Source organism: Pantherophis guttatus, chromosome 2 (genome assembly GCF_059756535.1).
Source record: "Pantherophis guttatus breed Tessera chromosome 2, ASM5975653v1, whole genome shotgun sequence".
NCBI classification, from domain to species: Eukaryota; Metazoa; Chordata; class Lepidosauria; order Squamata; family Colubridae; genus Pantherophis; species Pantherophis guttatus.
In genome coordinates this window covers 71714033-71737855 of record NC_142064.1, presented here as the reverse complement: position 1 = coordinate 71737855, position 23823 = coordinate 71714033, and the positions used below count along the sequence as shown (strand labels likewise).

The 23823-nt window shown below is 37.3% G+C and overlaps 1 protein-coding gene across 11 annotated transcripts in view; it reads left to right on the top strand.

Annotated features, from left to right (window-relative positions):
• The window catches only part of GLIS3 (GLIS family zinc finger 3), a 148534-nt gene that overhangs the window by 45841 nt on the left and 78870 nt on the right, over positions 1-23823 (top strand). For 10 of the 11 annotated variants that reach the window (XM_087886189.1, XM_034410329.3, XM_087886186.1 and 7 more), the window contains 2 exons: positions 8616-8820; positions 10107-11220. In XM_087886189.1, coding sequence (XP_087742315.1) covers positions 8616-8820; positions 10107-11220 — 1319 coding nt within the window. Of the gene's footprint in view, positions 1-8457; positions 8492-8615; positions 8821-10106; positions 11221-23823 lie in introns of all 11 variants that reach the window. The other variant, XM_034410333.3, reaches the window with a different exon arrangement.

The following is a 23823-nucleotide window of genomic DNA, read 5'->3' as shown; positions in this document are numbered from 1 at the left end:
CATCATTAAGTCTCTGTATATTTCTGACCCCTATCAACTACAACTGCTTTGTTCATTAGATCCTCTATTAAAGCAGGATTACTGGGTTCTGACTCAGTGCCCAAATCCACCCAATTTCTTCCCCCCTTGCCTTTTTAGTTCTTCCCTTAATATCCTTTCTTCCCTATTATCTACCTGACCCACCACAAGAGGCAGATGGGGAATGCTACTGGTCCTCTTTCTTAGGAGGGACATCTAATGGGACCAAGAAGAAGGGCCTTCTCTATGGAACATCATCTTATGGAACATCCTCCTCCATGGAAATAAGATGGCCTCCCACTTTGACACTCTTTTTTATAAGGCCTGAAGAGCTGGTTTTGCCAATGGGCCTGGGAACCAGAATGAGATGGAGCCCATCAAGTGGCTTATTTGAATGGTTGTTGTTGCCAAGGGGGTAGGAGTTTATTGCTTTTTATTTTTGTATTGAGTTTTTATCTTTGTAAGTTACCTGGAGTCACTGAGAGTGATTTGGGCAGCCATATAGATTTTCTTAATTAATTAAATCTTCTGGATCCCTATTCTTAACCTAGGCACAAAACCTCTTCTTAGCCTCCCTAATAGAAATTGCCTCAATTACCCAGGAAGCACATCTCTGAAGAATATCTTTGAAACTTTTGTAGATTGGCCATAAGTCTAATATTGAGTTTGCTAACTCTACAGATTTCCCCATTCTCAGACTTACTGTCTAAATTGTGTCTCTGTGTTCAGAAAGCTTATTTATGGGATAAAATCTTCAGTCCTATGACTCCTTATCTGCAGAAGGTACAATACAGAGCCAGGTTTTTTGCTTCTATTACTAGGCAAAAAAATTGTCTGATTGGTACCACTGAGAACTTATTTTCTGAAGCTCTTGGTTGCACATGAGGGGGCACAGGACATTCCCATTCCATTCCAAAGATAGCTGTGGAATGAAGTAACCTTGCCTTGCAATGTAATGCCTTTACAATAGGCAATGTAATAGCCATTCCATTTGGTATCCCTGTAACTAATTAATCAAGGAAACAAAAGCATAGTTAAACAGCGCATATTAAGTGTAATGTGTAGCTTGGTTCTCAGAACCAGCTATAGTTAATACTATTGTTATGCTTTTATTTATGCACTGGCTTTCTAATATAATTGTCAAAAATGGTATCAGAACAGTTTGTAATAAAAATAAATAGTTCTCAGAAAAATTATATCCCTAAAGTCAAATAAAACAAGAGTCAATGAACAGAATAATATCACCCTGAAATAGCAAGCATAGCGTTACAGTAATTCTATTGAATCTAATCAAGCATTTTTATTAGTTAAAACTTAAATATACCGGTATCTGTTTTCCATGTGCTAATCACAATGAACTTCAGTTTTTAGGACCATGAGTAGTGTTTTGTAGAATTATAGTGAATACTAAAAATCCATGACTGGAACAGTGGGAAAAAATGTGACATTTATAAAGACTTTTAAAATCATCTGTGTGTAATACTTGGCTCTTTTTTAACTAATACTAAATCTCTCCATTATCAAAACTTCCCCACCATAAATGAATAACACACTTTATGGCTAAATTCATAACCGGATATGAGAAAGCGATTCTAATGTTTACTCTCAATAGCAAAAATTCAATAAATTTGTAACAAAACTTTTCTATAAGATATACAAATATTAAATTAGAGCAATAAATAAACAAGAATCTCCATAAAAGTCACATTCTTTGAAAATCACATTGGGGAATTTAGTTGCATGTCAGAGATGACGGAGGCTTAGCTATTAACTAACTAAAGAGGAGAAATAGCAAAATAGGCAGGCAGAAGAATGAGGAACTGGACAGATTAACATTTCTATAAAGTATTTTGATGTTTGCACATGTTAATTATTAATGCTTAATTATTGATAAAGGCAATTTTGATTTATATGGGGAAATATAAAATTGAAACTCATGAACCTTATTTTCAGCTGCTTCATTTGCAAAGTCTTATAATATTTTCTTGTTGACATCATAAAGGTGGCATCTAAATAGTTCTGGTATGGCTGAAGTAAGAGTGTTATCTTTAAAAAAAATTGGAATGGTAGAGAAGTATTATAATCTACTGTAGCTATGGCCCTAATTACACCATGCCAGGAAGTTAATCCTTTTATTTCAGACTGAATGAAGGTGCAGCAGTTCTACTGAGACAAATCCACAATGACATTTTTCCACATTTCCTTTTCATTAAATGAATGAAAACTAGTTTGTTATAAAGTACATACAACACAGTAATGGGTTGCCTACCGGTTCTATAGAACTGGTAGTAAAACCGGCGGGAGACTCTGCCCACCGATCCCGACGTCATCAAAATGCTTCTGCACATGCGCGCGATCCTGTTGCAAACTGGTAGTAAAGTTAAGTAGAACCCACCCCTGATACAACGTGAAATGAAATGGAGTCTTAGGGAGTGATAGCCATTCTTCTGGAATAAGGCAGATGGTGTTAGAACACGACTGTCAAACTCACGGCCCACGGCCCGGATGTGTCACGTGTTGGCCATGCCCACACCCAGTTTAGTGAAGGGGAAAAAGTCGTGACAATGACAGTGTGAGTTTGACACCCCTATGTTAGAGGAATTCAGGTTCCAGAATGATGTGTTGTGATATGAAGTTTGTGTGTATTAAACTCTTGCTAAAAGTTAAATATGAACTTTTTGATAAATTTTTGAATGATTATTATAATGTGTTCTAGCTTTAAACCCCACTGAAATAAAAGAATCAGCTTTAACAGCTTGATCTTTATTATGAAGACCAAGCATTATGAACTGATGAAATAAGTCTTTGCCAGTACAGGTAATCCTCGACTTACAACAGTTCATTTAGTGACTGCTCAAAGTTACAACAGCACTGAAAAATGTGACTTATAACCATTTTTCACTGTTACAATCTTTGCAGTATTCCCATGATCTTGTGATCTTCAGATGCTTGGCAACTGATTCATACTTATGACTGTTGTGTGTCCCAATAGCAATATCACTTAGATTTATATATCGCTTCATAGTGATTTACAACCCACTCTAAGCGGTTTACAGAGTCAGCATATTGCCCCCAACAAACTGGGTCTTCATTTTACTGACCTCGGAAGGATGGAAGACTGAGTTAACCTGAAGCCTGGTGAGATTCGATTTGCTAAGCTGCTGGTAGTCAGTGATCAGCAGAAGTAGCCTGTAGTACTGCACTCTAACCATTGTGCCATCGCAGTTCTTGTCCCAACATCATCTTTTACAACCTTCTGAGAAGCAAAGTCAATGGGGAAGCCAGATTCACTTAACAACCAGGTTACTAACTTATCAGCTTCAGGGATTCATTCAACAACTGTGATAAGAAAGGGTGTAAAATTGGGCAAAACTTACTTAAGAAGTATCTTGCTTAACAACAGAAATTTTGGGCTCAATTGTGATCATAAGTCAAGGACTATCTGTATAGTAACATTTTGCTACTGCAGGAGCCTGCTGCTTGCAGAACTGGCCCCCAGGCCTGAGTTTGACACCCCTGATTTAAATGGTTTTTAAAACAGCATTATGGTTATCACTAGTTTCTCAATGCCTCTATAATCAAATGGGGCATGCTTTAAATATGGCTTGATAGTAAAGCAGCCACAAAGAGAAATTGCTCCTTTTCCTCTGTGCCAGTGTTATATTTTTTTGCTACAACAGGGAGCACATCTAGCATACAAAATATTATTTTCTAGACTTACTGTATGTGGTTTCTTCTCTTTCAGGGTTAATTTTTACATACTTCTCATGAATAAGTAAAAATGAAAAGATACTGTGTTGCTTAGAGCTCAGCCTCTGTAGCTTTTAGGGAAGTTTCAGAGAGTACTAGATCAAATCATTCCATCAACATTCCATGCATATTTGTTCATATGTATGCATACTTTTCTTAAATCAAGTCTCCAAACTGAATTAATTTGATAATTGGACTAGGAAATTCAAATTGAATGGATTTTTTGGGTTGAATTGCAAATTCAGATTGGATCTTGCTTAATTTAAATGACCCTAGTAACAAAATTATATATGATACATTTTATAAGGTATCAAAATGAATTTCTACAGTAGCTATGAAGGGTATTAGTTTGTAGCATAAATTGTAATTTTTTTGGAACTTTTTTTCTTGTTGCTTAGCATTTTCTGGAAAAGTTGTATCTTTAGCCAAGATTGATTCAAGATATGAGTGGCTTCAAGTTAAATATTAGATATTGCCTCCACCTCATTCCATATTCAAAGGCATCAACTGAACTAGTCTTGAATTTAATTAATATTGAAACTCGGAAGATACATTCATCTGCAGCTAATGATATCAAATTAGTTGAGGAACATAGAGTAAACTATAATATATGGACAACATTATTTTTTATTCTTCTATTTATTTAATTTTGTTGTAGTTTTAAAGAAAAAAGAACAGAAATAATAGTTACCGGTTCATATATAAATAAATACTGTACAGATTTAAATGGATATTAAGGAAAAAAACTCTTAATATAAACAATAAAATATAGATGATTAATTTCTAGAAAATCTTGAATAACCAGCAAAGCTAAACCATTATATAACTAGTAGGTTCTCATACATTAATACTTAGTGTGCTGTATACATTTCACATCTAACATCTCTCTATTAAGTTATGAAAATATTTGATAAGTGCAATTAAAATCAAGAGAAAACAGAAAATATGCAAAAATATTAAAATTAAACAATGTATTTAAAATCACTGTAAATAAAGTTTATATTAGATGTCATTTTAAATTCTAATTAATATAAGTAAATGAAGTCTAGAATCCAAATTTGGGTTTTGACACAATTCCATATATAAAATTGTACACAAATGGTTTCCAAACAAATTTTAATTGTACATCAGATTTAATTTTTAGGTATTTTTAAGAAATATGTGGCTTAGTCATGTTTAATTTAAAAAAAACCACTCAGGTTGAAATGGGATTACAACTTTTGGAACTATATGATGAATTAATTCCAGTATGGTTTGCAATATTGCCATGACATGGAAGAAAGATCCAATTTCTTCATTGTATTTCCAGCATCTTGAGAAAAAAGGTTTATTCATTTTGGTAATCATAACTGGAATATTGTTTGTTTGTCTGTTTATATGACTGATTATCAAGCCATTGTCGATTCTTAGTGACTACATAGATAGATTTTCTCCATGATGATCTCTCCCTAACCTGGTCCTTCCGGCCTCTAATAGTGCACTCATCACCATTGTAACTGAGTCCATCCATCTTGCTGCTGTTTGTCCTCTTTTTCTCTTTCTTTCCATATTTTGCATAGAGCCAACTGAATATGGAAAAGCAAAAAAAGACTTGACATGTTGATAATAAAATCTTGCAAACCAAACAGATTCTTGTCTCTCCAGTCAGCAACTTAACTTAGTGCTTTCTTCATAGAGACAGGCATTCAATAAGGAAGCAGTGATGGTATTCTTGTTCAAGATATGTATTCTTGTTCAAGAGGCCCGGTAAAGTAGTTTTTTCTTCAAACCTTCTTTATGTTTTTCACACATGGTACTAAAATGCAGGACTATTAATATAGTGTTTCCTAATAACTTTTACCAAGTTTTGAAAGTAGTTAAGTGGACAAAACAAATAGATTTTTTTCTGACATTTTGTCTTTATGTTGCCTTTCACAATTATCTCTTTTTCCCCAAACAAACTGGCTTTCTTCCATCTTTAGATGACAATTCTGTTCATTTGATTATGAATGCCTAACTTCATGTATTTTTATTCTTTGCTAATTACAGGTCCCTAATCAGAGCTTAGTATGAATATGATAAACAGTAATGAAAATGACAAACAATAATATCAACAACAAAAAATATGAAAAAAGCAGTATTTGTATGAAGAATTCCAAAACCATCTCTACTAATATTATGGAATAAAAATTATATGTTAAAGAAAAATGTTAATAGAAATTCCTGTACATTCTACAGGAACATCACAGATTTTACCAGTCAAAAAAGTTATGATCCAAATTTGAAGAAAGCAATCAGAATTGGTATCTTCTTCAATTTAAATCCCTCTGTAATTATAGATCCCATAATTGCCACCAATATTAGAGGAGTTGTCTCTATCCGGTCATACTTTATATGCCACACATATCCAACCTTGTCTGATTCCAGAAAATTAAGCAGGATTGGATCCATACTTAGAATGAAAGACAACCAAGAATGGGCAGTGGGACAGACTGGGAAGTTGACAAGTCTAAATATAAGAAGGCAATGGAAAACTATTTCAATAATTTTGTTGCAAAAAATACATAGAATCGACAATGAATTCACCAGTAGTTAACAGTATACAAGTGGATTACCATATTTCCTACCATATCCTCGAGAGCAGTGTAGTACGGGAACTTCCTTGGTGGCTCAGCAGACTAAAGCACTGTTAAGTAACACCAGCTGCCTGCAATTACTGCAAGTTCAAATCTCACCAGGCTCAAGGTTGACTCAGCCTTCCATCCTTTCGAGGTAGGTAAAATGAGGACCCGGTTTGTGGGGGCAATAAGCTGACTTTGTATAAAAAAGAACACCGCGGGGGGGCGGGGGGCGGGCGAAAGCCCTACTAAGCAGGTATATACAAAAGTTTGAAGGCTATTGCTTAACGCATCGTAAGCCGCCCTGAGTCTCCAGAGAAGGGCGGCATATAAATCAAACCAATAAATAAATAAATAAAATAAATAAATAAATAAATAAATAAAATAAATAAATAAACTTCCTCTGGAATATAACTGTCAGCCCCATCAAACCATAAGAAGGGTAAAACTACTTTTACTAATACTGTCTGTAGTAATATAATCTTGCAAGTTTGACACTGCTTTATTCTCCTTTCCTCTGGAAAGCATAGGATGTGAATTGGGGAGGTGTTAGCCTGAGTTACTTGCCCATACTTCTTGTTTTGGACTTAACTGGTATTTTTTCCCTTATCATTTTGGTAATGGATCTGGCCTTTTTCTATCAGTCATCTTTCTTGCTCTCTGTAGTAAATAAAGGTTTCAGGAAATAAAAAGAAAAGGGGAAAGGGATTCTTGTATTTTCAACATGAAAGCCAAATTCATGTTACATGGATGCATAGTGTAAATTTATCACCATCTTATTACTAATAATACATATAGATAGACACCTTTTTTTCCTCTATAAAGAGGGTATTGAAAAAGGTCAGTTGCTGTCAATGTGGTATTTCAGAACTGCAATTTGTGGTTAAAGTTGTACTTAAAAATAGTTTCCTGTTTTCCACTATGAATTAAACTTACAAAAATATATAGTCTATATTCCTTGAAGAAATCAAGGGAATTATTTTGTTCAATATTCTTGGCTAAAAAATAAAATTTGAAAACTATTAGTTTTTGTACTCCATTTACATTTGCACCTTGTATATTGATTCACTCAGGTTCCATAAATTATCATAAGTACCATAGATTTGCTGAGTAATGATTATCGATAAGTTGCCAATATGACACAATAGTCTACCTTAATTCTGTTTGTTTGATGTACTTTAGTTAAAAATTAGTTTTGAAAATTGAAATGCCTGGCAACATTGTTTAAAAATACATGATCTCATTTGGGGAAATCCAGGTTTGGCTATATTGAAGAAGGCCTTTTGTGAAATAATCTAGGATTGATTTGAGCCTGTGGATCCTGAGGAAATGGACAAATTGTTCTACCACCACCCTGCCCTATCTGGCTAGTGAAAGGGGCAGTTGTAAATATGTCCTTAAGTAAACCATTTTTGCTTCCAAACTTCCACCTAAGAAGTGATATGATCCTTTCTGAAAAAAGCCACAGCTTATCTCAACTATCTTGGGTAATTATCAACCTACTCCTGTTGAGATAGTAGCAGGACTGCAGTTCCAAAGAACCCTGGAGGAAATGGATTATCTGGACCCTTTGCAGGCCTGTGCATGAGACTGAAGCTACATTGGTTGCTCTTGTTAGAGACCTTTATTGAACCAGGATAGCAAAGGTATACAATCAAGGTTCTGCTTGATCTCTCTCAGTTGCCTTCAATGCCATAGGACAGGGCGGACCAGGCTGTGAGGGTTGAAAGTGGAAGGCACTGTCTTGTAGTGGAGCTATTTTTCCCCCAAGAGGTTAATTGCAGTGAGGGAGGGGAAAGAAGTTATATGGATGAGCACTGCATTGCCACATGACTAAGCCACGTGAAGTTCCTGGATGAGATCATCCATTGGCCTGTGGAGGAAGATACTTACTGTAGATCTGTACCTGTTGTATCAAGCACTGATATCTTCACTATGTGAACTGGAGCAAGTGTAGCGCAAAACAAATTAAGTTGCAACCCCACATTTATTTTCATTAAAATGATTTATATAATGTGATGTCCTCACTAATGTTAATTAATGAACTGCAACTTTATTTATTTATTCATTTGTTTTTCAAATTTTTGAATAGCCCATGCCATTCAGAGAGGGCCTCTTAACATACGGTATGTTCACATTTAATGAAAAAGTTTTTCCTTAATGTTGCATGGATGCATGGATAGCATACTAGAGATTAATTGAGTCATTTAAAAAATGATATAATAGGTTATCTGACTTCTTTATTTTTAGGAGCATTTGTCTGCGGATCTCAGTGCAAGTCCATTGGAAAAAACAGCTGCAACAATTTGATAATCACCAGCAGCCCAATGGTGGTTCAGAGACTGGGACCTCTATCTCCTTCGACTCAGCAGGTCTTGCCAGCATGCAGCCAAATCAGCCCTAGTTTACAGAGGGCTATGAATATGTCAAATCCAGATATATCATCTGATACAAGGTCTTGCGTTCTGTTTTTATTTTCTTCAATAATAGAGCAAGGCTTAGCATATCATATCTGCACCATCAGAAGAGTGTTTTATGTCATTCAGTTTGAAATTATCTTTCCTGGTACATACCACTTAACATTGCATTGCAATCGAGAATCAATGTGACCATCATATTCTCACCCTTACAGCATTTTGAATTGATCACCAATAATTAGTTTTGTACATACCAGTGATTACTTCCATGATATTAGAATTATGGGCTACAGTAATGTTGGTAAGCTTTAAGTAAATGAAAGAAAAACATTAAATAAACTTGAGCAAATGTACATGGAGATACTAATAGTTAAATTTCTAGTAAATGTAAGCTGATTGATTTATTAATTAAATGTTATATAGGGAACAGTGATGTCTAATCTCTTATGGTAAAGATCTGTGGTTGATGTAGATGGCCTGTGTAATGAAAAATTCTGTAACCAAATTTGGCAGAATCTTTTTTTACTTTTTTCATATTATATGGGGAAAGTACCAGTATATGATACTGCTGCTGCTGACAACGATGACATTGGAAATTAGTTTTAGCAATAGGTAAAGAACAGGGAACTGCAGCTAAGACATTACTGGTCTTTCATAAGGGCCTAATGTTCTTCAGAAGATCCTTTTGAGGACTTCCAGACTTCCAGTGGTAAAAGGCTAAATTCTTATGGTGATACCTTATTGGATATGTCACATATGTGACAACAGTGCTCATTTGAATATGCAAAGATCAAGATTTAAAGTTTTAAATCTGATTATCAAATCAGATTATCTGAGCTGTGTATGCCAACTGTTCTATATTCAGATAGTCCTTGACCCACGACCAAAACTGAGCCCAAAATTTCCATTGCTAAGCAAGACATTTGTTAAGTGAATTTTGTCCCACTTTATGATCTTTCTTGCCACATTTGTAAAATGAATCACTGCAGTTGTTAAGTTAGTAACATGGTTGTTAAGTAATCTTTACTTCTCACTGACTTTGCTTGTCAGAAGGTTGCAAAAGTTGATCACATAATTCCAGGACACTGCAACCATCATAAATATTAGCCGGTTGCCAAGCATCTGAATTTTGATCACGTGACCATGGGAAAGCTGTAATAGTTATAAGCATGAAATATGGGCGTAAATTGCTTTTTTCAATGCCGTTCTAACTTCGAATGATCACTAAATTAATTGTTCTAAGTCAAAGGCTGCTGGTAATTACCAAGATCTAGGATTCAATTGCTAAGATTACACTGTTCTTTCTTTTCTGATCTTTACACAGATCCCTCATATCACGAGAATCTTTGGCGTCCACAACTTTGAGCCTTTCGGAAAGCCAGTCAATACAGAGTGTCAAACAAGAGTGGTTTCATGGTTATAGAATTTATCCTTCTCTTCCCTCCAACTTGGGATCACAAAACAGCAGTCAATTCAGTGATGTCACAAATGCTACATCTGGTATATCCATGTCCAACAACTTTTCTACTTCATTGCCATCTTACTTGCTCAGCATGGAAAACAACCATCCCCCTTATTCTAGCCCTCACCATTCCTCAGCCAGATCTCATTCTGCGAAAAAGAGAGCACTATCTCTGTCCCCTTTGTCTGATGGCATTGGGATTGACTTCAATACGATCATCCGCACCTCCCCTACCTCCCTAGTTGCGTATATAAATGGTTCAAGAACATCTCCATGCAACATCTCTCCTCAACCTGAAGTTTATGGGCATTTCTTAGGAATAAAGGGAAGCTGCATTCCCCAGACTTGCTCTATACCAAATCCTCAAAAAAGGCTTCTTATGGCTAATTGCAATGCTATCCCTCCAGACTACAGTGAAAATGGAAATGGCGAATACCAGCGCATGCAACAGTTGGAACAAAGCAATCTACAGCCGTTGATCACAAATAATATGATGGTTCAACAAAGTACATGTCTAGGAGAGAGCCAGCCTATGGGCCTTGGGAAGGGTGGACAGGGGGATATTTTTTCTGGAAATGCAAATAGCGTTCCCTCTGCTTCTTCACTGGCTCCCCCCGTGCTTCCTCCTCCCCCTGGTCCACCGCCTCCCTATCACGCACACCAGCATGCACTCATCAACCATCCCCGTCCACTTTCCTTGCCTGCATCTATCCAGAAGTGTTTTTTAGATGAAGACAGTGAACTCGATGATTTCAGTGGCAAGCACTGCTGTCGTTGGATAGACTGCAGTGCTACCTACGATCAGCAAGAAGAACTAGTGCGACATATAGAAAAAATTCACATTGACCAGAGGAAAGGGGAAGATTTCACTTGTTTCTGGGCCGGGTGCCCTCGAAGATACAAACCATTTAACGCCCGTTACAAATTGCTTATCCATATGAGAGTGCATTCGGGGGAGAAGCCAAACAAATGTACGGTAAGTTTAAGATGGTGTTGATGACACTCAAAAGATCCACAAACCTACTTTTTCAATGCTATGCTGGTGTTTTCCTATGAAAACATCTCAATAAAAAGGAAAATGGGATTTGTTTATATTAACTAAGAAAAGGAGTAAAAAAATAGAAATGTGAAATGTATGGATGGGAAGAAACATGTTTTAAACTGAGCTACTAGAGCACAGTGAAGCAAATCATCTGTTTATAGGTGCTTGAAAATTTGTTTCGGTTTAAAAAGTTGCTGGGTGAAATAGGCAAATTAGGAAAAAGAATGGTCTGATCTTTGTGTGTGTGGGTTAACAGTATGTGTGTCCGTGTGTGTGTGCGCACACATACATGTGTACACACACACACACACACATCTATCCCCTTGTTCCCCTAAAATAGAGCCAAATCAATTACTGCTGCCTACACAGATGAGTTTTGGCCTTTCTGTGAGGTACTAGGATTGCATATTAGGGTTAGCCACTTCCGATACAGAGTTTTGAGTATATATGTAAGTTCTTTTCAGATTTTCTAATAAAGGGGAGGTGACTGGAGGGTACTATACTCTTGAGTATATGGTGAACTATATTTCTGGGTGATCTAAAGTGTAGCAAATAGCCAGTTATTAAATATATTGTTAGTTTTTTTAAACTTGCTTTCAAGCACTAAAGTTTCTTGGATTGTTTTTGTTTAACATTTTAACTGCCTGCCTACAAAGAAATTTCTGATCGAAGTAGCTCACAATGTAAAAATAAAACGTAGTACTATAGAAAATAAAATACTTTTAAAATTGTGCTGGATATTTAGTGAGGGAATTGTAGTCTAGCGCATGTAGGAGGTGAGAAGGAGTTATTCTAGATGTATTTGAAGATATCTATTCAAATTTTAATAAACACCCTTTTTATTTTTTAATGTAAGAAAATAATCTTCAAATATTTACTTTCTATCAATACATTTTTAAAACATGGATTATTTTTGAAGTGGTGTTGCGGCTGTTTACTTTTATATATTACCATAATCAATTGTTTTCCTGTGCTTTATAAAGTCTAAATACCATTATCGACTTCATAATATTACTGTGGATATTAAATGATAACTTACAGTTCTGAGATAAGATAAATGGAATTTATGATAAAATTAAATACCACAAGTTGTCCCAAGATACATAATATACATTATTGTAGTATGGCTGATTCAGTTGTATATATTTAGTAGTACTGAACAAGGCAAGTGGTTTTATTAAATTATTGAGCTTTTCATTTGCTTTAAAATTAGTTTCCAAAGAATGAGTCTTTTATTGCACAATCAGCCTGCTTCAGGGAAGGATTTGGGTAGGATGGTGAAAAATGTGAAAAACTATTATGTATAATTATGTTGTGTTTTTTCCTTCACTTCCAAGAAAGAGGAAGAGAAAGGATAGTTGCACAAATCTTTTTGATCAATAGATGCATGCTCTTTATAAGATTGCCACATATAAACAACAATAACCTAGTTTATTTAAATAACAGAAATATATAAATGGATTAAACTCCATAGCTTTTTTTTTTTTTTTTGCTAATGGAAGATCTTACTTTCTTGTTCTTTTGAATTTTTGGACTTTTCCTTGCTCTTCCTTCTCCTGTTTACTGATTAGAATTACATTGGCTGGAACTACTCATATTTATTTATTGCAAGATGGGAAGCTAAGGGCCAAGAGAATCTAGTAAGAAATGAGGAAAAAAAACTCTGGATTCTCTAACATTGTTTTAAAATTCAATGGCACAATTCTGCAATTCAAAACCTCTCTGTATCTTATTTTTGTTCTTGTGCAAATGTCATGTTTTATTCCATTTAAGCAAGTTATTGTGCAAACAGTTTTACAATCAGTTATGACTTCATTATCCTAGGTGTGGATTAAAGTACAGGTAGTCCTTGGCCTATGTCCATTCATTCAAAATTACAGTTGCACTGAAAAAAATGGACATACAGCTGGTCCCAAAGTATCAGATGTTATAAGACTGCCATGCTCACATGATTGTAAGTCAGGACTTGGATGCCCACCCAGCTTGCAAATATGATGTTGCAGTGGGCCTCAGTCACATGATTGGCATTTGTGACGTTCTATGGTAGCTTTCCATGCAAAGTCAATAAGAAAGCTGGTCAGGGAAGGTCACAGGTTGCTTCAATAAATACCCCCTACCCAGAGTACCCCCTCACACGTACGTTGGCTTTATGAGGTCTCCTTAGACTTATCATGGCCTCTGCTGGTCCTCCCAAGACTTCCTCCAGCATCCCATGACCCACACAGGACCTCTCCTGACCTCCCCCAGCCTCCCTGATCCACGGACAGTCCCATATGCAGCTTCCCACAGTCCCTCCCGGCACCCTTAATGTTCTTTACCTAAGATTCCTGCCTTTTCCTGCTAAACAGTCTGTGCATTCTGATGGCAATTGTCACTAAACAATGTGATTACATGGCATTGCACTATGTGACTGCATTGCTTAATGACAGCAATCATGGTCCCAATTGTTGTTGTAACTTGAGGATTAGTTCTAGTAATAGATTTATACAACTGCCACCATTAAAAGAGTGACTAATAGCACAGCATTATGTACACTTCAACAGCAGTGTGTTTAAAATATATGGTTGGACAAAGAGATTTTCAGAATAAATATGTATAACGTTTAGCATACTTTAAAAGATTGAAATATTTACCAATAGCCATCATTTGTCAGTATTTTTCCATTTTTGAGATGATGAATGAGTGAGACTTCTGCAGGGTCTATTGAGAGAATGAACTTTAGATTGAAGAGAAAGTGCAGATATAGTGCATAGTGATTTATTATTTATTTATTATCATCATTGTTTCTCTTACTTTCTCTCAGACATGCCAGAGGACTGGTCAGCATGCAGACTGTCCCTTGCCAATTGCTAGTTTAAGGATTAAAAGCAAGGACTAGTGTGGGCAGTTGTTGGGAATCCATAGTTGCTCAAAGGTAGAAAATAAATAAAATACACATACTAAACTGAGATAACAGGAAAGAAACAATAATTGGCAATGTGTACATTGTCTGATCTCTTGCCTTCATCTGTTACAGCTCATAATATAAAGCAAAATAATTTTGACATACAGTTCTTGGAGAGATAAGACCAACCTCCGATATTTCATTATTTTAACATTATTATTATTTTCCAATGTTGGGCAATGAAGTTGGCTGATTGCATTTATTTACATGATTAAAGCTCAAGCATAAAAATAGTTAAAGGAACTTATTCTCTGGTGGGACTGGAAGTTGGCTGTTCTGGCCTCCGGAGGGCCTCCGAGGGGGTGGGGAAGGCTGTTTTTGCCCTCCCCAGACTCCTAGAAAGGCTCTGGAGGCTGGGGAGAGCCAAAAATGGGCCTACCGTGCCATAGCGTGCCAGGAGCGGGGAAAGCGGGGGAGTCGTGCGCGCATGCACGGGGCAGGGCACATAGAATTATGGGTGTGGGCAGGCGCACTCGACACCCCCCCCCCGCTCCTGGCGTGCGATGGCAAAAAGGTTAGCCATCACTGCTCTAGATAATGTAATGACCAATTAAGAAATCTTAAATGGCTACAATAGGAAACAACCATAATGTTAAAATAATGAAATATCAGAGGCAGGAACTACAGGTCTATCACAGTTGGATGGATTTTGTAATTTATATCAATAGCAATTGACTATAATGATATATTTAATATAAATGATAAATTTGCATATGTACAGTAAATCTCTCTTTACTGACTTTAGATGTTTGTGTGCTTGCTGTATATTTTTTCTTTATGCAGCTTGGATTTATGTTATTTAGTTCTTTGATAATGTTAATCATAATTCAAAAAATATTATCTCACATCTGGTAAGGTCATTGCTAAAGTGCTACCGTACTTTTAGCAGCAAGCATTTGGGGGGCAAAAGAGAACCCCAAAAAACAAGCTAGTGCAGAGGAATGAGATAAATGTCTACTGTATAGTTACTTTCTTTTTCTGATAAGAAATAGATGTGATGCATCTTATACTGCGTGGTTTGCCCCTTAATGCTCCTTTAAAAACATTTCCTTTGTTGTTGTATTGTGGCTTTCTTTTCTTCCTAAAATGATTATTTCAATTATTCCATCAGTTTAAAATTGTACATCTTTTTGTGCATAGTATAAAAGCCACTTTTTTCTATAAGCTTTCAACGGACAAATCTATTTTGTACAGGAAATATTATTTTTATCTAATCTGTCTTTCCTTTTGTGGGACCAATATGGTAATAATTCTCGTCTAATATTTTCCTAGTTGCATTGAAGAATGTATTAAGAACAAACCATTAAGCAAACAAACTTATCTGAACCAACAATGAAATATCATTTAATGCTAATTAGGATTCATGACATAATGGAAGGACAAAGCTGCTTTTCTTTTGTGAAAGCATGAAAGACTTGTATAGTGCAATACATTATCTCTCTCCTGCCACCCTCTAATACTTTGGGCCATTCATATGCCCAAGTTTTAGTCTTGTAAACTCCAAGTTCTGCTCTGGTAGTTCTGTTACATGCTGGTGCTTGTTTTATATGTGTATTTGAGAACATTCTGTTACTGCAGCCCGAGTTGTTCATTTATTTATAATTCTCTTGAAAAAGAATGCAGATTGTATAGATCTGTATAGATTTAGCTCAAAGCCTGACGATACCTACTCTGTATCTCATGGAGCATGGAACTCCAGTATAATGAAGTTCACAAAAGACTTTGCTGAAATTAATGGGCATAAATAATATTTGCACAAATGAGCAAAACAAGGTTTGTTACTTCTTTTAAAATGAATAGTTTCCAGATACCATGATGTTTTGCACAAAATAAAGGCAGCCGACTTTTTTCTATGACACTAAAACATGTAGTACATTTTATTCTGTTCAGAATGTCTACATTATTGTTATCAATAAAATAATTTTCTCTATTTGATTCTTAGTTAGGTCTTACTTGATGGGCTGACAGTATATCTATGTTTCCCATAGTTGATGAGAATACAGGTAATCCTCAATTTACAACAGTTAATTTAGCAACCGTTCAAAGTTACAACAGCACTGAAAAAGTGACATGATTGTTTTTCACACTTACAACTTTCGTATCTTCCCCATGATCATGTGATCAAAATTCTGATGGTTGGCAACTGACTTATACTTATCACCATTGCTGTGTGGAGAAGCCAGATTCACTTAACAACTGTAGTAAGAAAGGTCATAAAATGGGGCAAAAGTCACTTAACATATGTCTCATTTAACAACAGAAATTTTGCACTCAATTATGGTCGTAAGTCGAGATACAACTGGTGACTTAAAGGCTGTTTGAAGTTATGATAGACCCCCGAAAAACTACGTATGACCCTGTTTCAATGTTAGAGCCACTGCAGTGCTCCTGTAATCATTCGCCCTTATGACCAACTGCAGGGGTGCTGCAGCTCCCCCCCCACCTCTCTCCTTCCCCCCATCTCGCCTCACCGGGATCCTGCAAGCCTTTGGCCTACACCTATACACCTATCACCCATTGCACACTTATTTTTTGAACATCTCTGGACCTCATATTATGGAAGGAGATCAGGTCATGTGTTCCTGACTCATGTTGCTGCCTCCTGTCATTTTCAGCACACCCACAATTCAGCAATTACAATTTGCTATAATTTGAGGACTACCTGTAATTTAAAAGAAACTAGTTGATTGACACAAGTTGGATCAAACTGGCTAGATAGCATCTTTGCCTAGTTAGACTTTTCAAATTGTCAGTTTCACAAGCATCTTCTGGTGTTGCTACCTACTGCTTGAGGTGGAAACAAAAACCTTTTCAGCATGCTTCCCAAAGAGCTTTGGATCTTCTCCAGAAAGCTGTTCAAGATTTGCCATCATAGTAATAAGATGTTATGTATCGTTTCTTTAATATTTTTGTCCATAGTAGAGAAAAAAATAATAAAAGGCCTTTTTTGAGTCAGCAATACTGCTGCTCCTTTTATGCCAAAGTCAATAACATTATTTGCATTACTTGCTTTCATTGAACGGTGGGTAAATAGCCATCACATTGGTTATAAGAATGCCTAAATCAGCCCATTTATTTTAAGGGTGATTAATTACTTTAAAAATCTCATGGCAATTTTAGCTAGGCAAACAGTTTAAGCTATCCATTAAAAAAGAAGGTATTGTGATTGTCCCAGTAGAGCTAAATGTAAAACAAAGACATGCCAGTGCTTTTAAATAATGGAATTCATAGTAATTGTTATAGCTGTGGCTATTGTGTGCCAAGCAGATAATTACAATGATTGACTAAAGGAATGTGTTCAATAGGACAATAGATGCATAATACTGGATATTGTTATTACACCTGATGTAAGGGTAATATTCAGGTTGGAACAAGGACCCATTTCTTGCTTTCTTGCTGAATTATCACTAGCAATGAGGCCGCTTGCATATATATTTACATTTAAAGGCAGGGTTAAAATTATCTTACTCTTCCTACCAGAACAAGAGATTAGAGTAACCAGATAATGGTTACTCTGGATGCTAATCCAGAGATTAACATCTGGATCAGAATTAGCCTGAACACTAAAGACTACCTATAAAGTGTTTGTCAGTGGGTGAAGTTAAGACTTCCAAAATGTCTAAAAGGGGCTTCTTTCTTTTCTTCCCTTCAGGAGTCTCTTCAATCTGCTTCATTTTCTTCTTCTGTTATGCTGTTTCTGCTGTTGTGAAGTATAGGAATGTGTGTTTGTGGTGCAATTCTGTGGGTGAGATGACTCGGTAAGGAATGATGACTGATGGATATTGATGGATAATTTTATTTTATAAATGAGGTTCCTTATTTCAGTTATTAATTCACTTAATATAAATATTTTTATTTTATTGTTTCTTTACATAGCAATAGATCTAGATACACACACACCTACACCTACTTATATATTTGATTTTTATTTTATTTCATACGTATACATAAATGCACACATTTATTGGAAAGAGAGACCTCCAAGTTTGATTTCAGCTGAGGCTGACAAGCCAGAGTGACAAGATATGAAACTTGTATTGAATACCAATTTTATTACATTTACTTCTATATACTCTTCATTTTGATGGGAATGAGGATGGGGAATTACTTAGAGCTGTGGCGGCGCAGTGGTTATAATGCAATATTGCAGGTTAACTGTACTCACTGCCAGGCGTTCGATCCTGACCAGATCAAGGTTGAGTCAGCCTTCCAACTTCTGAGGTTGGAAAATGAGGGCCCAAATTGTTGGGGGCAATATGCTGACTCTGTAAACTGATTGGAGAGGACTGTAAAGCACTGTGAAGCAGTATATAAGTCTGTGCTATTGCTATTAGAATGGTCTTTTTCAATAAATAGAATAATTCAAAAAATGTTTTTCTTCCTATAGCTATCTACATGCACATTGAAGGAGCCATCTATTATTGTTTTGTGAGAACAATGAGTTTACGTTTTCTTTTTTGAAGTTACCACTGAGGATATAAAAATGTTATTTTTCCTGAGCACTGCTCCCACTATCCATAGCTGGGATCTTCCCTCAGATCTTGACATTAACTGAATGAGAGCTGTATTAAACTCTCACTGACTAGCCACGCCTCCAATCCCATGATCCCCCAGTCTATCACTCAGTTACTGACAAGAACTGACTTGAATTTCAGAGCTGTGGAAAATTGGTTTTCTTTTAAATTCACTCTCCCTAGGTTTTTTTCTTCGTATAGGCTTTTCTTTATTTTGATTACTCTTTTAACCGGTTAAGCTTCAAGTGCTGGGCTGCAAGCTGCGCATGGTGTGTCTGGGGCTCCGGGCCGCCTGCACCTCAGAAGATCGCAGCTGCCAGATTCCGACTCTTCGGGGCGATGCCCTTCGATGTCGGTGGCCCAGCGGACTCCTATACGCATTCCCGCCCATTCCACTGCTGACTCGTGTCATCCGGAAATTGCTGTCGGAGAAAGCCGACCTGCTCCTGGTGGCTCCCAATTGGCCCCGCAGAGCGTGGTACACCGATCTCGTCACGCTCTCAGTAGTCCAGCCTTGGGTAATCCAACCACACTGGATATCGCTGCAACAGGGGGTTGTTTGTCATCCAGAGCCCCAGTGGCTTCAGTTGGCCGTCTGGCATTTGAACGGGTCATCCTGAAGAAGGCTCATTTGTCAGACGACATCGTTGGAACCATACAGGCGGCCATCCACTTGTCAAATTTATGAGGCTTCATGGAGGGCCTTTTGTGCTTGGGGGGCTTCACAGCATGTGGACCCTACTTCGGTGAAGGTCAAGGAGGTTTTGGAGTTTCTGCAGACGGGACTCGATAAAGGACTAGCCCCCGCGATGTTACGGCGTCAGACGGCAACCTTGTCCACAGTGATTTCTTGCCCTCCTTATCATTCTCTGTCTCACCATCCGCTTATCAGGGAGGGTTCCTTCACGGCGCTACGAACTTGTGTCCACCCCAGATTCACTGCTACCCGACCTGGGACCTCCCTCTCGTTTTACAGGCTCTGACGTCTCCGTCTTTCGAACCTTTAGCTGCTGTCTCTCTGAAACACTTGTCGCTTAAGGTGGCATTTCTCTTAGCCATCACCTCCACCAGGAGGGTCGGAACTCGCGGCCTTATCGATCCGGGAGGACCTTTGTATGTTTCGGGACAGCATGGTGATTCTGAGACTCGATCCTACGTTCATCCCCAAGGTGAACTCCTATTTTCATCGGGCGCAGGAGCTCACCTTGCCAGACTTCTGCCCGTCTCCACGGAACTCTAGAGAGAGGCGCTGGCACAAGGTTGATGTCAGACGGGCACTTCCAACGTACATTTGCAGGACCGCCACTTTTTGTCATATGGAGGCTCTTCTAGTCTCGTTCCACCGGGCCTCCATGGGCCAGAAGATATCGGCCACGGCGGGCAGGTGGATCAAGGCGTGTATCTCCTTGGCGTACGAGTTGTCAATGAAGCCACTCCCGGGGCGCATTTTAACACACTCCACCCGTAGCGTGGCCACTTCTGCTGCATGGGCGACACAGGCTTCCGTAGTGGACATCTGCCACGCTGCAACGTGGTCTTCGGTTTCGCCGTTCATCCGCCACTACAGGATAGACTCTTACGCCTCGGCAGACGCCTCTTTTGGTCGGCGAGTGTTATAGAGTGTCCATTTGGACCGGGGTTCAGAGGCAGGCAGTCTCCCGCTCTAGGGGTTTGAGCTTGGGTATTTCCCAGCCATGGATAGTGGGAGCAGCGCTCAGGAAAACGGACGTTGGCTTACCTGAACGTCCCTTTTCTGGGCGCTGCGACCACTATCCATTCCCCCCCTATTTTGTTTTTTCTTGTGTTGTTCACTTTCTGATTTGAAGACTTCCTGCCAGTGTTCCGTATTGGAGGACTGTTTTCCTTGTTGCCTTACCTGTTGGCATTGTTTTTTATGGCCTTGCTGCGCCTTCGTGATAGACTGGAGGATCGTGGGATTGGAGGCGTGGCTAGTCAGGGAGAGTTTAATACAGCTCTCACTCAGTTAATGTCAAGATCTGAGGGAAGATCCCAGCCATGGATAGTGGTCGCAGCGCCCAGAAAAGGGACGTTCAGGTAAGCCAATGTCCGTTCTGACTTTATTTACAATTCCCTGAATAACATACTGTTACTTTTTCTGGATCTTTTTTTCATTTTCTCAGTTCTTGTAGGTTTAAATATTTTTAAAGTGCTTCAAAATCTATTCAAAGAAGTCGAAGTGATGAAAGAAATGGAGGCATTCATCATGGAGTTTATCCAGTGGTGGGATTCAGCCAGTTCGCACCACTTCGGAAGAACCGGTTGTTAACTTTCTGAGCAGTTTGGCAAACTGGTTGTTGGAAGAAATCATTAGGGCAGAGAACCAGTTGTTAAATTACTTGAATCCCACCACTGAGTTTATCCTTTTTTATATATAAATGATGTCTATCTCCACCAAAGAGAAGCATTTGGCTATCTGTTACCTTGAACTGCATCTGTGGTGAAGATTTCAGTGCATTAATATTTCCACTTCTGTTTTGGCTTGCCAGAACATCTGAATATCTTAGATGACATTCTTTCACAACTGTCAGATAATAAATAAAACTGTGTTTCATAATCAAAAGCAAGCTATTAGGTTACTCCAGATACACAGCAGGAGGTTTTAAGACAATAGATATGAAAAATTGGAGCAAGGTACAGGCTTCAGATAGAATAAGAGAAAATAGACAAAAATTACATTTTAGAAAAGAAAAACAGCCTAAAACCAAACATAGAAGGATTTCTGCAGGTAGTAACAAAATATCATTAAATAAATTGTTAAAACAATCGTTCCTTTTAAATGCTGCTTCTTTTTTTAAATCATGAAGTAATTGATTTTCCCATGTCTGTATGACACAAAAAAAACCTAATGAGAAACTGCATGTTTTTCTACAGAACACTTCTTCACATTAAGCTCATGTCTCTAACTGTAAAGACATATTACCATATGAATGACATCTAAAATTAGTTTTGTGTTTTTCCATATGAATAATGAATAAAGTTTTTAAGGTTAGCCATACCCTGATTATGATGAGTAGGCCAGTTTTAATTGCTTAACATATTTTAGGAGCCAAGAAGGTATTAATTACAGCTCTGAGTCCACAGAGAGAGAAGGTTGTGGGAGAGCAAAAAAGGAAGGGATTGGAAAATGCACATTCCAATTCTAAAGAACAAAATCTTTTTATATTCTGTTGTGTAAATGTAAATATAAATTACTTTGCATATACACAACAGTATCTGAAAAATCTATGAAACATGAAAATAACACCAGAAAATGTCTACTTGGAGAAGCGAATGCCTTTGAGATCGTCTGTCTCAATGATTTGTTTTTTCTGTGTCTGAGAACAAAAATAGTCAATTGCATTAAGTGAAAGTGTAAGAATCTTTCATTTTTGAAGGAATTGACAGGAAGGGGATAATGAAAGATGGAAACTGGTAAAGAGTGGGATCCAGAGTTTTTCTTCACTGTTGAGAGAGTATATATATCTATTCATTTCAACCTATTGTATTGTGATTTCACTGAATTTAAATACTGAAACAGTCCTGATTGTCCTGTTTGATTATTTTGTGACAAAGGAGCCAAAGATATTGTTACTATGTTGGTTCTCCTGGATCTCTCAGGAGCCTTATTAAAATATTGCTGAAGCAGCATAGTGGATTCAAAATTTTGAGCAATTTTGAGCAAAATTCAATATATTGAGCAATTCCATTCCTGCCTACAAGATCACTGTTAGAGAACTGCAGTGTAAGACTTAATTGACACTGTGTTTTTTTGTATTGTGGACATCCATGTTATTTTGTCATACTGTTCATTATCTACATTAAGCTATTGGGAATGATCATCTGAAGATCTGAAATGCAGTTTCTGCAAAGGACATTTAACTTTCTCTACTTTCCAATAAAGATTGACAGTTGCTTAGAGAGCAATTGTTGGATAAAGGTGAAAAACTTGAAACAGTCTTAGATGAGATGGCTCTCCCTTTAAAGTTACATCGTTTAAGTGATAGCTATCATTTCTGTCTAACACTAGAGGAACTTGGCCTGTTTAGATCTGAATAATGCACCACTCTACCTGAACAAGAGGAACTAGCCTCTCTGAATCCAAGCCAGATGCTGAAATCAGTTGTGAAGGCTCTACTTACAGTGTTACAAATGGTTTGGGCTCAGTAGCCCAAGAATAGAACCTTCTTGATACTCTAGCTATAGCACTGATAGCATTTGATAGCACTGATGCCCAAACTATGGAACTGCATCTTCCGAGAAATATATATGGCCCTGATTTTAAACAGATTCTGTGCTGATAAGTGAAGCGATGTCTTTTATGATAATATGGGGTTGTTGTTGTTTTTGAGCTTTCCAAATTTGAGGATGTGAGTAGAGTGCTCATGAATTGAAGGCTACCATCTATACACATCATCCATTTCATGCCCTTTCTGGCTCTTCAGAATGCCAACCATGGTAGATGTATCCAAGAGTTCAATGCTTTACTGAGTATTACCTGCTTTGAAAGAGGAAGTGGTATGCGCTCACAGAACCCTCTCTGAATTTAGTGTTTGATAACATCAATTTTTCCTTTCTAGAGAAGACTTTCAAGAAAATAGTGTTAAATCAGTCCTAAAGAGAAATGATTACCTGGATGCTTTCAGTTAGGATTTAGGTAGAGGACAGAAACAGGTGACATATATCTGGATTTTGATATTGGAAGTATACCCATCTTGGTTTTCTTAACTGGATATCAGTAGCTACTGGAATGCTTGAAAAGTTTGAAAGTTGAGGACATAATTCTTTAGAAGTTCCATTCCTATCCAAGTGAATTATTTAGTTGTTTTTCAGGGCTGGAAGCAATCCTAAAATTGGAGCTGTAATTTGGCATTCTCCAGGTCTTGATTCTCCTTCCCATGTTATTTAACATCTACAGAAAATCAATATAGGAGATCATCCATCAGTTTGGTGAGATGCCATAATTACATGCAAAAGATGATACAGAGTTATACATTGCCAAAGATACCATAATATCTTGAAATTATGGTCAAATGTAAGGATCTGGGTTGGGAAAAGCAAATTCAGATTAAGGCCTCCAAG